The 10895-nt window shown below is 34.2% G+C and overlaps 1 protein-coding gene across 1 annotated transcript; it reads right to left on the bottom strand.

The window, feature by feature from the left end:
* Positions 1–1879: 1879 nt before the first annotated feature.
* Positions 1880–7801, bottom strand: LOC11445818 (xylose isomerase). The gene is made up of 21 exons (XM_003610131.4): positions 7640–7801; positions 7460–7545; positions 7257–7361; positions 6391–6465; positions 6176–6305; positions 6004–6095; positions 5705–5761; positions 5464–5537; positions 5322–5376; positions 5128–5229; positions 4857–4908; positions 4636–4681; positions 4503–4558; positions 4054–4105; positions 3866–3945; positions 3680–3750; positions 3518–3558; positions 3344–3443; positions 3133–3204; positions 2971–3048; positions 1880–2201 (listed from the first exon to the last, which is right to left on the bottom strand). Exons 2-21 carry the CDS (start codon positions 7526–7528, stop codon positions 2166–2168), a joined length of 1443 nt encoding a protein of 480 aa, XP_003610179.2. The 5' UTR covers positions 7529–7545; positions 7640–7801; the 3' UTR covers positions 1880–2165.
* Between the last annotated feature and the right edge of the window lie 3094 nt (positions 7802–10895).

Below are 10895 nucleotides of genomic sequence, written 5' to 3'. Positions count from 1 at the left end.
TTCAAATGAAGCCACATACTTCTTGATCATGTTGAAAGTGCTGGCAAGCTAAGGTTTTGTCAGAGATAAGTGTTTTTCCCTCTTTCATGACCTTTTCACTCGACAACATCTTGCTCACTGTAGAAGCGTCATAAGTGCCGACAGTCTTCTCTTCGATTTGGGTCAACTCAAACTACGTTTTATGCCCCCATGTTTGCACTACAAGTTCACTTGTCTTTCCGATGGGGCTTGTGCGATGAGCAACATGATCCGCAATTCTCACTTGCCATCTCCAGGTGCAGACGAGGATTATGATATGATCAACATCTGCCTTTCTTGCCCCCTCGGCACCGAACTTGGTTGGTTTCTGGGGGACTTTCGCTTCTTCGACCTTGATTTCCTGTTGTAAAGGCCTAAAGGCCTTTTTTTTTTTTTTTTTTTTTTGTAATATGTCGTAAAAATTCGGATTACATAATCCGGAAATCATGAGAGGTGTTCAGATTATGTAATCCGGATTGTGTCAGGATGTTTTGGACGGTGGTCTACACCACAAGAACCACGTTTTCAAAGGTTTTCAAAAATTATGTAATCTGTATTATTTTTGTTTGTATATTTATGTTTTTATTTGCATTTATTTTATGAATTTAGCATCAAAAAATATAAAATAAAGCCAAGTGTGTAAAACTGGTAAAAGAGATTTCCAGATTATATAATCCAAAAATTTCTAGGAAATTATTTATCTGAATATATAATCTAGAGGGCTTTTTTGTGATTTTGCAGGGCGCACGAGAACTTAAGAGGGTGAGAAAAGTAATAGTCTAACATTTTTTAATCTAATGATAAAAATAATTTTGTGCATGATGTAAGACTTATCTTATTTATGCACCATAGAATTGGTCATGGCTTACCTAATCCTCCATCTTTATAAACTTCTATCATCCATTTAAAAAAAAATACGTCTACTTGTCCCTCTCTTTTCCCTTTCCACATATATTGTTTACCAACCGAAATCTCATACCTAATTTGTTTATGGAACAGAAAAGCTTGCCAACCGAAATCTCATTTTTAACTTGTTTATGTAAAAGAAAAACAAATATGCAGGGTAAAATACAATGGGCAGAATTTTTAAATCTCACGAGGGAGGGAGAGATTTATCATCCATAGTGATTAGTTACTCAGTTGCAGACAAAGAACATTCAGTTCACAAAAAAAAAAAAAAAAAAAAAGAAAAAAAAGAAAAGAAGATATTCAAAAGACAGAGAGACGACCATTTGCGGTTATGGCACCCCACCGGTGGCTAAGCGGGAACATTGGCACTTAGACACAACAGTTTGAAGGGAAAAAATAAATGTGAACAGCCTTTTGATAAACGTGCTTCCAAAGCGGATTAAATATGGATTCGTTACAAGCATGAACACATTTTACATGCAAAAGTATAAAATGTTAGGCAAATTATAACCCAACATAGGACAGCAAAGACTAATTACACATTTTTCAAAGTGCACAGACCACTTATTGACTAATTACAACTAAATGGTCATTTAATATATTTGAATTTGTATAACTGAAGGTGTTAGTCCTATTCCTTTTCTCGTACAAAGAAGTTTCAATCTTAGTGCAAGAAAGTCTAGTTTATCTACACTTCTACAGCGCTGCACATAATGAAGCCCTGCAAAACCGTTGGATATATGGATTTAAATTCAATTGCAATTAGATTTAACTATTCTGAAGTGGTTGCATTGTGTACAGACATATGATTTGATTTCACTATATGCATCTCTTCATAAGGTTCCAATGCATAAAAATAGTAATAATATCGCGTAGAGCCCCTCTTCTATCAATAGGTACTCCAAACGCGTCGACCATGTACATATATAAAGGTAAATAGAATAAAAATAAGTAAATAAAAGTAAAAATAACTATTAACTCTGCCCGATAAACGGTCTTTCATGGCCAGGGAAGGTATGTGCCACATTGTTTTTTGTACAAAAGTTAACATGCACTTCACCGGATTTCGAATGCACCAAGGAAGCTTCCACCCATTATTTATCACAAGCAAAATTAAGCAGCTAAATACTATATAATCTGGATTTCCATTTATTATACTACTTAAAGCTATGATGGTAGCCTACTCCTAACATAAAAAAGAAGAAATATAACTTCCACACAGAGCTTGATGTTGCTTTCTACATAGCATTCTGGAATATCATCTCGGCTAGCTCCTGTAAAACATAAAACAGAGACATTTATTAGAATCTAAGTTTGTTGATTAAGAAAATACTGACAGCGGACTAAAACTTCAACTGGTATAAAATATATAATAACAGCTTGCTTAAGAAACAAATCTCTTTCATGATCTTCATCTTTATTGTATACTCATACAGTAAAATGCCCTCATGGAAACGTGTCTTAGTCTTACACACACACTAGAGAACATAGTTTCCTCTAATGGTCGTCTTCCAATAGGAATACAATTAGTTTCTGCATGTTATTCAACAGTTAGGTCTTATTCATTGGCTTATTCAAGCTTATCTACTGGCATAACACTTGTGAGACCATTTAGGAGAGTTTATATAACCAGCTAACGATATGACCATATATTGTCCATAATCGCTTATGAAAACAGCTTATAGCTTATATGAAAACATTTTGAATTTATTTTATCTTTTGTTATAGAAAAATAACTTATACGACAAGTGTTTATGCTCTAAGCGTTTAATTAAGATGTGTATCCAAACAAAGCCTTAGTTTAGGTGTATTGTTGATGTGTTCTATGTGGGCTCGTTGTATTGTATGTGTAGGTATCTTAGATGATACATGAGGTGATCGGATCCTTATCTTGGGGAAAGATTTATTCTTAAAGCTGAATAATCAAAAATCATATATGTAAATTTGTTCCTTATGAGTTGGGAAAGTGAAAATTCTTGTGTTATATACATTACAAGGTAATGCCATCCCTTGCTGTTACAAGGGATATAAAGGTTTGGTTACCTGTTTCGCAGAAGCAACCTTTGGTTCTCCCCATTCCTTGACCTTCTTCTCAAGAAAATCAAAGTCGGCTTTTCCGGCCTGTGGCAACATACATTCCGTTCAAATTAAACACAAAAAAGCATTAAATATAGATGAAGAGAACAAAAAGTTGGTACAAGTTACCTCTATTTGAGCCCCAATTTCTGTGTCAAAACTCTGATATCGCTTGCGAACAAGCTCGGCCAGAGAACCATCCTTTTGGTCAAACATAATGAGAAATTATTAGTTTGATTGTCGTGAAGATTGCAATAAAAAATAACTTTTCAGATTGACTTTACAGATCTGAATTATTATGATGGTAAAAGCTGATGCAAGGGAGGATAGAATGAATCACCTCAACTAGCTTGGCAGCATTCCTGAGACCTCTGGCCATTGTATCCATGCCAACAATATGAGCTATGAACAAGTCTTCAACATCTGTGCTCTCTCTCCGCCTAAAATTATCACTCAGTAAAAAATTTGAAAGGCAGAAAAAGAATATGATACAAAAAGTTAGTAAAGGACTCACAATTTGGCATCAAAGTTGAATCCACCTGGTGCAATTCCACCCTGAAAAAAGCAAAAAAAAAGAAAAAAGAAGATAAGAATAACCCTATCAGATGAGATTGTGTTTCTACGGTGAGGAGTGTTCCACTTCAAGACACTAGTTAAGAAACAAGCACTTTCATACATTTCTGATAACGCTGAGCATAATCATTGTTGCCTCTTGGATATCTACGAGAAACTGATCCGTGTCCCAACCTGCAATAATGATAAGAGCTTCATATTACAACTTCCTATCTCATGACAAGTTAACACAAAGCCTTCCACATTAGATGCTAAATTATTTATTACATAATAGAGAATTTGCACATACCAACTTGAGGATCACCAGTATTTGCATCGATATTACCCAATAATCCATTGATCCTTGCAGTTTCAAGCTCATGATGGCAACTATGACAGGCATTGAAAAGTACAGTTTCAGTAATGAACATCAAAATTGAAATGGAAAGTATGATCAATAACTTCACATGTGAACACAATACACAATGAAAGATTCACCTGTGACCAGATAGAGTGGCATGGTTGCACTCAATGTTAAGTTTGAATTCCCCTGCATAAGGAGCAAAAATGAGGAAGGGAGAAATATGTGCACGTGAAACAGTGCAATTCATAATGAAGAAAATCAGAGAAATCTTTGACTCATTCTGCTTTTGTTGGTATTATTTTGGCTAAATTCATTCATACTAGGGATAATATGGCCATTAAATTTAGGTGTGCTAATTTAGTTTGTTCAAAAAAAATAAAATATGGCCATTAAATTCAAGTATCAAGAAAATTTTCTAACCTTCAAGAAAAGGGGGGATATACAGTTTCATTGAGGACAAAATAGCATACAAGACATATTTTAGGGCAAAGTGACAACATAAAAACTTCTTTCTAGAAAGACATCACACACATTTTTTGGTTCCTGGGGAGACATTTGAATGATTAATACAAGTAAATATTACCTATAAGTCCATATTTTCGCAAGAAATTAGCTGCAGTTGCAGCATCCCAATCATACCTGGAGGAATACAAGATTGTAACATTATACAATAATAGGCGCTGTAAAATCATTGATTTAATAGGCAAGATACGCACTGATGTTTTGTAGGTTCTTGTGGCTTTGGTTCAATTAAAAATGTCCCTAAAAACATAGCAAAAGAAAAACATAAGAAAAATTCATTTACTAAGGAAAAAGAGAACAATTATGGTGTAGTCTGCATAGAGATAAAATAAAATTATAGTGGTGCTCTACTCCTATGTTTCATAGTTTAGTTCTATACAATGATCCAGCTAGTTGGTATTCCAGAGAATGTTACCATTGAATCCGATCTTCTTTTTGTGTGCAACAGCAGCTTCAAAAAATCTAGCCTGTAACCAGGTAAATAAGTAGCATTGTAAATAATTTAGGATTAACATTGAGACCTGGTTATTACTGTTGATATTGTGCGCAATTTTACATGTTGTGCACAATTTGATACTGTTATTTCTTTATTTTCAAGGATATTTCATGTACATTGTTTACCAACACAAGGGGAAAAAGGAGAGCACAATCTGATAATTAAATCAAGGATAGAATGATTCACGCACCAAATGATTAAGCTCTCGTTCCATATCTGTGTTCAAAAGAGATTGGTAACCCTCTCGACCGCCCCAAAACACATAATTTTCTCCCCCCAAATAATGTGTCACCTGCAATATATTTTTCTTAGCAAAATGAACAATGATTCTGAAAATACAACCGACCTTGTTACTACTTCTGTACTATATCTACACAGGTGTACCTCCAAGGCTTTCTTCACTTGAGCCGCAGCATATGCATACACTGCTAACTCGGAGCTGTAAAACAGTTCATTTTGTGAGTCATGAACCCGAAGGGCATAATGACCGTATAGACAAGCTAGGAGATTCTGGTATAAATCTTACCTAGTAGCAGCACCATGCATATAACGAGGATGCACGAACAACTGAGCTGTTCCCCACAAAACTCTCTTTTTGCTCTATAATATGGAAACAAGAAAATAAAAGCACATGTTATCAACATTTCAAAACCAAGTTTCACTAAACAAGATGCATTCTCCAAGTTTCAAATATTTCATATGATTTAAGTTGATTATCTGAAAATTAATAATGCTCTATATTAAAAGATTCAGTGATGTCAAATTACCTGACGCTGAAGCTCATGAGCAAGGGCCACAACTTCATCCAGGTTTTCATTTGATTCCTAAGACAAAGACAACAAGTGCAAAATTCAATAGCTTAGAAAGAGTATATAATAACCTTAATAAATGTAGCAGCAACGCATTGATCAAGAAAACACATTCCATCAACTATGCCTATGACCATTGTTCGATTTAAATATTCCAGATATAAAAGTTAAGTAAGCATGCACACTATATCTCATACTTCAATCCTCTCTAAGAATTGCAATTAAGTAAAGCTGAGAAATTGTGCAGATTGACTCACCTCAATAGTCTTCCCATCAGGAGCTATATCCCTGTCGTGGAAGCACCAGAAATCGACTCCAAGTTTGTTTATGAACTCAAAATTTGCTCTCACTGTGTTAATTAAAACAATTTTATCTTGTAGCACATAAAAATATCTAAGAATATCAAATTTGAGTGTAGAATTAACCCACTTCTTCTTTTAGCCATGCTTAATGAATTGGTACCATCTTCCCATGGCCAATATTTGGTAGGTGCACCAAATGGGTCAACACCTGTTCCACGGAATGTATGCCAAAATGCAACACTAAATCTGAACCAATCCTGCAGTTACATAAGAGTAAATTCAATCAAAATCCAAGTTTTGGTTGAATAAAAAACACCACTTATAATATAAATGAAAACCAACCTTCATCTTCTTCCCAAGAATTTCCTCCTCTGGATTATACCATTTAAATGAAAGTGGATTCTTACTGGAAGGCCCCTGAAAATTACATAAATCATGTATTAACAAATGAACACACGACACATTACTATGGAATACAAATGAACATTAGAGATTGAAACTCGTTAACATTTCTTAGATAACGGTACTATGTTGTCAAGAACATGCGCCAGAACGAAAATTGAAAACTAATTCAGTTGAGAAGGATCTACATCTTTCTCCCCCTATGAAGCACTAACATAGATGCAGACACCAGATACAACAATGACATGTTGGCAGTAACGATAATTTTAATAACGTGCTAGTGTCGTATCAGTGTTGGACACCAGACACAACACCGACACATGTGATTGCATTCAAGTATGTCATTTTCTTCAAACTACTATTGGTGACAAATGTGTCAGTGTTTGTCGTTTCAGATGAGAAAGATTTAGATCCTTCTCCCCATATGAAGCACTAACATAGATGCAGACACCGGATACAACACCGACACCAACACGTTGACAGTGATGAGAAAGGGAAATGTTAACTATGCCCCCGGGCACTAGTTAAGAACTTTAAATGATAACTTTTTCTGAAAATTTGTGTAATAAAGTGAGCTGGAAATTGAAAATTTTGACATTTTAAAAAAAAAATTACTTAATTTAAGATGTTTAAAGAGTGCATGGGGCACTCGTTAACAAAACCCTTTAAAAAATTGAGACTTGAGAGTAATTATATGTAAGACATCGCACATAACACCGATAAGTGTGATTGCATTCGATTATGTCATTATTTCAAATTATTATCGTGTCAACATGTATGTTATGTTTGGCCATAAAAAAAAGTACCTCATATTTAATTTTGGAAATGCCAGGAAAAAATTCCGCTTTCCAGTCATCTGAATCACCACATTTAGCATCTTTGGTAGCAGGGCATGTCTGAGGTGCACAATTCTGATAGCCATCAAACAAAATAACTAAACCATAAAAAAAGCGAATGATGAATAATAAAATATAAACAAAAATACAAAGGAAAAACGTAGATTCAGTACCACTGCTGCATAATAGAAGACATTGAAAGAAAGAAGAAGCAGTAACAATTTCCCAGATTTCATGATCATTGATTTACTAGTAATTCCTGCGATCGTGAATGAAAACTTGAATTAAATAATAGTAAGTTAAAAGAGTGAAAATGAGAATAAGAAGCAGTAAAGAGTGGAAGCAATTGAAACCTTGTTTGGCGAATGAATAGGATCGATCCAGATATGAAATGGTGATCCCTTTAACTCGGTTTCTTGTGCATTTATTTATGGAGAAAATATCCAAAATTTATATGGAATGAATTTGAGTTCTTGATTGCTACGATAATGTATTGCTGTTGTGTTGGATAAGAACGATATCACGTGTCATAGTGTCGGACTACGACACTCCCGTGGATATTCCTAAGATTACAAAACAACGTTATTTTTTTTTACAAAACTAAATAATAATAATAATATATATACTACCTCCGGTCCTATTTACAAGAGACAATTTACTTTTTAGATACATTGAATAATTTATGTATTTGGTTTAGGTTCTTCATTAGATACATACATTATTCAATGTATCTAAAAAGTCAACTGTCTCTTGTAAATAGGACCGGAGGGAGTATATATTTTTGTCGAGTAGTGTAGGGATTAAAATTCACCTTTCTCAAGGTGAATAAGTGGGGTGTCTGGGTTCGAATCCCGACTCTGTATATAACAATGCATGTCCCTGTCAACTGAATTATGCTCACTAGAACATAATATATTTTCCTTAATAATAATAATAATGTTTTTTAAGATAAATAATAATGTTATATTCGTTAAAAAAATATTATGTTTGAAAGTTAAAATACATATTTTTTTTTGAGTTAAAATACATATTGACGTGTCCGTAACATTACCTCTTATGTATGATTGATTTAAACATGAAAGGATTCAAAGTTCAAAGATATAATCTAGTTTAAGATGTGCCAAGAAAAGGACACATGAGCCAAGAGTTACACAATAGCCATGTGAATAAACCATATAGAAAAATGTAAGCTCGTCTGATTAAAGGTTTGATAACTTAACTAATAACTAGTTCAAACTAATGAATTAGAAGTTGGAGATCTTAGGTCTAAACTTGGGTGAAAAATAAAAAATAATCTAACATATTGCTTAGAAGTTGGTCACCATATTTCTGGTCACTCACACTATTGGTCCTTATTTTAGAATTTTGAACATAAAAATGGTGATATATCATATTTGAATTGAGATCTTTAATTTTTTTTTTAAACAATTACATAGATATTGATCATTCTTGATGAACATATAACACGTCATTTAAAATATATTACATAATTGTTTTTAAGTACAAGAATTAATAATTATGCAAACAAAGTAATATTTTTTTTTTAAATATATGAAAACAAAGTAAATATCTACTTATGCTTACACAAAAAAAATAAAAAAAATAAAAAAAGAGGCTTGTATTACAAATGACATTGGAATCCGAGAGATTGCCTTTGTCATGTTCACAGGTGGTGCACTGAGCAGGCTGGGGATTACGGTTTAGCAGCTCACGGTTGGGTCTCTTGGGTATGCTCTAGTGTTCAGATTGCTACTACTGGGGAGTTTGTGTTTTTTCTGTTAAGTGGCGGGGTGCTGTTAGCGCCTCAGCGGTCTTCTCCCATTTCCTTTTGGCTGCTTTTTTTTGTGTTTGATTAAATTTTTTTTAAAAGAATTTATGTAGTGTTTGATGTTACGCGTCTATAAGCGGCATCAGTGTATTTATGTAGTAAGTGCGTCTTGTACAAGTTTGCTTTAATAAAATTAGCCGTTTAAAATATTAAATATTAAATATTGCGTAATAAAGATATCCTACGCTTAACTTTGAATTATTCGAATTCAAATGCGACATATAAGATCAAATCATTTCTCAAAAAAAGAAAGATCAAATCATTATGCACGACCCAATCAATGGATCAAGTTACACACTCTTATACTCCATTCTTTTTTGGAGAGTTCCATTCAACTATTTGTTGGTCCTTGCATATTTTTTTCATACACATAGGTCCAATCTCCAAATCTTTTTGTTAAGGTTAGAGATTGAACTTCTAAACCAAATTATCAACACTTAGGCCTGCATATGTTATGGTGTACGGATGAGTTGGAGGAAAACATGCATGTGTGGACTTGACTGGGGTTTCACCACTTGTGGGTTTAGAGGTGGGGGCTTTTACAGTAGGACAGGCAACCCTAAAAGCTGCGTCAAGCAAAGTGGCCAAACATGAGAAAACGTGTTCTGACAATCAACATGCTTTTATACCATTTGTTTTTGACACTTTTGACTTCCTAGCATCAGAGGCAGTTGACCTTCTACATAGAGTCTAAAGGGTTATGCATAACAATGTTATGTCTCTTAGGTCCATGAATGTTGTGTTTACGAGAATTGGTTTTGCCATCCAAAAAGGTCTAGCGGCGCAGCTTGTTGCCTACTTACCTCCTATTCATGTGTAAGTAATATTGATAGTAAATATTATATTTCATAAATTTTTTTTTATCAAGAGACACAATTATCTGTCACATTTACCACAATTAAAATTTAATTCATTTGACATAATTGAATAATACTGCTACTATAAGATGAAATAAGATCACAATTAGTTACACAAAATATAGTTATCCCAACGAGTGGTGGCGGCAGTGTTTGGCCTATATATAAAATCAAAGAGTGTGTTTTATTCTCGTAAGAGATTGTGTTTTATTCTCAAAACGGAAAATATTGAGAATAACAATATAGTGCAATAAGATGTAACTTTATGAGAGAAATGAATATATCATAATTTTATGTTGGAATATGTTTTCGACTGGCCAGAAGGTCAATACTATGATGACACGTGGACTAAAAGACCACCAGACCGTCAAATCACCTGAAGAAACACACTAGTATCGATGACACCACCTTGTCGAAGCGCCCCCGTGCATCTTACACCTTACACGTGACCTCCAATGGCCTCCTGACGAGGCGTCGTATTTCACGAAAGTAGTTAATGTCTCATTCTTTTATATAATGGTGACTCCACGTCACCCTCAAGGTACGATTCATTTTCCACGTTTTTTTTTTCACATTCAACCTCATTTCTTACACTGACTTAAGCGTTAGAGTGCTAACGTGACTACAGAAACTCTTCGTTCTACACTTCATCGCCACCGCATTAGAGCACCAGACCGTTACCGTTGCCTTCATCCGTCTACACTGGACAAATAAGAATATAAAAAAAGATATTTTAATATGTTTGATAATGTATACTTGCCTACTCGGACTGAAATGTATTTCAATAATTTAGTCAGTGACAAAAATTCATCTTTTCACCTAGCCCTTTTTACTTGTTTTGTTCAATTTCATGACAAATTCTAAATCAAAACATGATAAATAACTTGTCCAGATCAGTCCTTTAAGAAATCAACGCACCCACAA

The sequence above is a fragment of the Medicago truncatula genome, chromosome 4 (assembly GCF_003473485.1).
Source record: "Medicago truncatula cultivar Jemalong A17 chromosome 4, MtrunA17r5.0-ANR, whole genome shotgun sequence".
In the NCBI taxonomy this organism is placed as follows: Eukaryota; Viridiplantae; Streptophyta; class Magnoliopsida; order Fabales; family Fabaceae; genus Medicago; species Medicago truncatula.
Note: the sequence above shows the minus strand (reverse complement) of the source record. Positions and strands in the feature narration are given on the sequence as shown.

Coding starts and splice junctions, on each gene's coding strand:
- LOC11445818 (XM_003610131.4), bottom strand. CDS start 7,528: ATGATCATGAAATCTGGGAAATTGTTACTGCTTCTTCTTTCTTTCAAT. Junction 5,538..5,704: donor CTCATGAGCTTCAGCGTCAG/GTAATTTGACAT, acceptor TCCATATTATAG/AGCAAAAAGAGAGTTTTGTG. Junction 3,946..4,053: donor GCCACTCTATCTGGTCACAG/GTGAATCTTTCA, acceptor TGCCTGTCATAG/TTGCCATCATGAGCTTGAAA.